Below are 4,254 nucleotides of genomic sequence, written 5' to 3'. Positions count from 1 at the left end.
AACGCTCTCTGGTTTCATTTAAAAGAGTTGATCATCAGATATTGTCCAAGGTTAACCTTCAGGGTGGATATAGCTCGCTAGCAGCCTCGTGCGGATGACCTAGTTGATGTCATCAATTTCCCAGAATGCTCTGCATGTAAATAAAATGGCCCCGTCCGTGTACTATATTTTTAAACTTTTAGTTTAAAAATTATAAAAACTGAACATCCTACAGTGTTTTTACTGTCTTTATTTTACAGTTACTGTATATGTTTATCATATAAAGTCTAATGTTACAACTAATCGGGGATCCCTTTAAAATGTCAATGTCAAACTTTATTTATAAAGCGTTTTAAAAACTAAAAATGTATGACTTATTTTAGACCATTAATTTTAAATTGACCTTTAGTAAAAAAAAAAACTGATGTCGAGTATTTTTTTTCTACTAGACATCAAATAATATTTTGCTGAGTCATGGACGAGCCACTGACCAGCTGTGAGATTCACAACTGAAGCTGTTCCCGCAGTGATGGCATCGACCTGGGAGTGGATCTCATGTTTGGATTCATCCATCTTGTTCTGGATCCACACTTTGGAAGCCTAAACACAGAGCACAAGAAGACGTTTCACCAAACTGGACACATGGTACGGCTATTTTCACAGCTATAAGTGAACAGTTTGTGCAGCAGAATAGCATATATGTACAGTACCATGTCCTGTCCCAACGGTGGGAGGTTGTCAACCTCTCCCAGGTCTATCTGGGCCTTTTGTACAGCCTGCATACTGGTGTTGATGGTTCCCATCAGAGCCTGCTGTGCTGAACTCTACAAATAGAAAAATAAAATTAAAAATGAAGCATGCAGTGACTTTTTAAATTAGCTTACATTCTGCATGATATATGTATTAAAGTGTAACATTACATATACCCAGAAGTATGGCTTAAACAGACCATTTAAACAGATTTTGCATGACTCATCAAAAGTCGTATTATCTCTGCTCCCACATTTCTTACCAGCGGAGGCATGTGTCCACGGTGCATTGTGGACATTGTGATCTGCTGCTGAGGAGAGGGCATGGTACCCATGCTTAGCGGCTCCGTGCCGATTGAGCCGGAGCGGATCACCCCCTTTAGAGCCACACACTCGGGCTCAACCCGGCCCACTGGGTTAAACTGCTGCTGAAGGATTGTGGATCTGCAAGTAAGCAACAGGCAGGCAATAAAATCTGAACCTCCATGTAGCTACACAGCTACTGTAGATGATTGAGATGATGTTTGCTGTGTAACACTTGTTTATTAATTAAAGAGGTTAACTGAAAGGGTGATATTGGTTCTGTAAGACATGGATTCTCAAACTTTTTGGGCCTGGGGACCCCTTACAAGGGCAAAATAAATTCCAGGGACCCCCTCGTAAACCCTTTTTTTAAGTGGTAAATGGTCATTTCAACCCCTAAATGCCATCGGAATATATTTTTATTTAGATTATTATGTTTGTTTTATTAGTTCATTGTTCCCCATGCATTTTTAAAAAATAAAATCCAATTTAACAATTTAGTAACATTTTTTGAGGACCCCCAAGATGCCTCTCGCGGACCCCTGGGGGTCCTGGGACCCCAGTTTGAGAACCTCTGCTGTAAGGATTTTGCATATTTATCATGGTGGACCACAAATACAATGCAAATTAAGATAAAAAAAAACCTTTCACTTTCAAGAGACAAGTGTTTGTTTTATTCTGCAACATATAAGACCTTTTAGAGTTTGACATGTCTTTGCAGTATTTCAGAGTTTTGCCTTTGGTGCTTGCACAGCTAAAAGAAAAGAAAAAACAAAAACCTTTAGCAAATGCAGCAGGGAGCTGAAAGCATAAATGCAATATCAACTGAAGCTTTGCAGGAAACAGGCTTCAGACGTGCTCTCAGAATCTACAGTGGCTAAACGAGGTAAAGCACATCTAATCAGGAAATGTTCAGCTAGTCTTTGCCTTCCCAGCTAAGGAAAATTTCATCAAACAATGATTATCTTTCAGGATAAAGTCCAGCTGAGGAAGTCATCCTCTGGCAAACTAAGATCCTAGAAGATGGAAGCGCGAGCTGAGGCGGCAGGAAGTGAAAAGAAGGAAATTGAGTTCTAATCTGCTGGTTTGTGGGACTATTATGTGGGGAAATAAAAAAAGATTTTATGCTATTTCTGCACTCATAAGCATCACAATGTGGCAAAATCTCTATAAAGCTGGGATTAAATGGAAGCCAACAATAACTGATAATAACAAAACATCACCAATAAAACGTACAAACAAGTTGGCATATTTTAAGCCGTGCTGCCAGCAGGGCCAAAAATCATTTTTATTAGTTTGCCTGATTTACGCACTTTTTCGGAGATACAGACTCCTCGAGCATCGTCGACTCCTCATCGCCTTCTAATCCAAAGCGATCCTTGCTTTGCTTCTGCAGGAGAGAAAATAAACAGCAGGAAAATAATTAGAATTTATTACTTGTACAAAAAAAAATCTGTTCGCTATGATGAGCATGATGAGCAGAAACATAACGCAGCAGGCTGGGATCAACAAATCTGAGGAGGATATTGAATCAGAGATAAAAATCTCACCTTTTTCAGGATGATGTCGATGTAACCGGCAATGAGCTGAGAAATCTGTTCACCTTCAGTGGTCTGCACTGAGTAGTAGCTCTCCTGGTACTCCCCAAAATCCTACATACACACAGTTTCATCCCAAATGAGTGATTTGTGCTGAATTGTAATGTAAGTAACCGGCACAGTGTATAAGCTGAGGATTTACTGTAGGGATTAATGAGAAATCCATGAAGACTGCTAGCCTCGGATGAACACCACACATTGTGTTGGTTGATATGAAGCTGAGGCATGCAGAGGCATATTCACTCAGGAACAGTCTCAGAGTTGATTTAAATACAAGAAATTTGAGCTGTTTTCTTTGAGCAGTCAACCAGATTTACACATATTGAGTAAAGTCTAAATAAAACAGAAAAAGGTGACGACAGTGATGTGTTTTCTTCACAACCTGAAAAAAAAAATCTATTAGCCTTTGCTCCATGGCTAAGAAGCAAATCAGTCCTCAAATCAGTGTCACAAAAATGTAACGCCTAAACAGTTAAGCACGTCAACAAATTAGCTTTCAGGAAATAGGTTTCATCAATTTACTAGTTACAGAGTTCTTTCAGATCCACAAGATTAAACCCCATGTTGGTGCCTGACTCTGAGTGTTGACACAAAGGAGAAGTAATGACAGGGAAGACAAAGGAGCTTGTTCAATCACTGAATGAAAGGAAAGGCAAGCTGTGCTTTGCTGTGTCTGTTTTATAGCTTTCTTTATTGTGTGAGGCTTTGAACGGGCACAATTTGCAGTGACGGATTAAAAAAAAATAGGAACAGCAGAACAAACAAGAAAAATGTAAGAAGAATAAAAAGAAACCAGTGTTTCTCAAAAGAGACTTTTTTCCTTTTAATAAATCTGCTGTTCGTCTGTGCTGGTGTGTGTGTAAGTGGGGTCACTAAATGTACATTTTGTGTAGCTTACCAGTGTGAAGCTCTTGGGTGAAGCAGCCCACCTCTTCACGGTGGTGAGGGGCCACTCTTGAACCACATCTTTGGTCCTTTCATCCACTCGCATCACAGACTCTTTGGTGATGCCCAGGAGTCGAGGCACCAGCTTGTTCTTACTCTTCATCTTCTCCTACAAAGAAAATTACATTTTAACATCATCTTACAAGAAAATTCATCAATAAAAAGAAACAATGGAATTAAGCAAATTGTAGACTAGAGAAAATGTCTACTGATCAAAGTCAAAGACTTTTCAACCAAGTATTAGAAATAAACATTTTTTGTACAATTTAATTTGTCCAATTACATTTGAGCCCCTGAAATAAAGGGATTGTGTTTAAAGGGATCCCTGATTAGATGTAACATTAGACTTTATTTGATAAACATATATTTTAACTGTAAAATAAAGACTTTAAAAATACTGTAGGCTGTTCAGTGTTTATAATTTTTAAACTAAAAGTTTAAAAATATATTACACAGACAGGGCCATTTTATTTACATGCAAAGCATTCTGGGTAAATGATGACGTGGATAGGTCCTCGGTGCGAGGCTGCTAGTGAGCAGAAGGTTAATCTTGGACAATATCTGATGATCGACTCTTTTAAATGAAGACAGAGAGCGTTGACAGAGAGGAGAAGGTAGAAATGACTCAGCCTGTAACTGAAAATATGGATGGAGGACAACAGAGCTGCTTCATGGAAGAA

At 38.8% G+C, this 4,254-nt stretch overlaps 1 protein-coding gene across 1 annotated transcript in view; it reads right to left on the bottom strand.

The window, feature by feature from the left end:
• LOC106514990 (talin-2) overlaps nucleotides 1-4,254 on the bottom strand; it is a gene marked incomplete in the record, with an annotated part of 96,655 nt that overhangs the window by 48,904 nt on the left and 43,497 nt on the right. The window contains 6 exon segments of the mRNA XM_014004547.1: nucleotides 471-579; nucleotides 690-803; nucleotides 992-1,172; nucleotides 2,345-2,421; nucleotides 2,582-2,683; nucleotides 3,528-3,683. Coding sequence (XP_013860001.1) covers nucleotides 471-579; nucleotides 690-803; nucleotides 992-1,172; nucleotides 2,345-2,421; nucleotides 2,582-2,683; nucleotides 3,528-3,683 — 739 coding nt within the window.

This window comes from Austrofundulus limnaeus, unplaced genomic scaffold (assembly GCF_001266775.1).
Source record: "Austrofundulus limnaeus strain Quisiro unplaced genomic scaffold, Austrofundulus_limnaeus-1.0 Scaffold25, whole genome shotgun sequence".
Lineage (NCBI taxonomy): Eukaryota > Metazoa > Chordata > Actinopteri > Cyprinodontiformes > Rivulidae > Austrofundulus > Austrofundulus limnaeus.
This window is presented reverse-complemented; position numbering and strand designations above follow the sequence as displayed.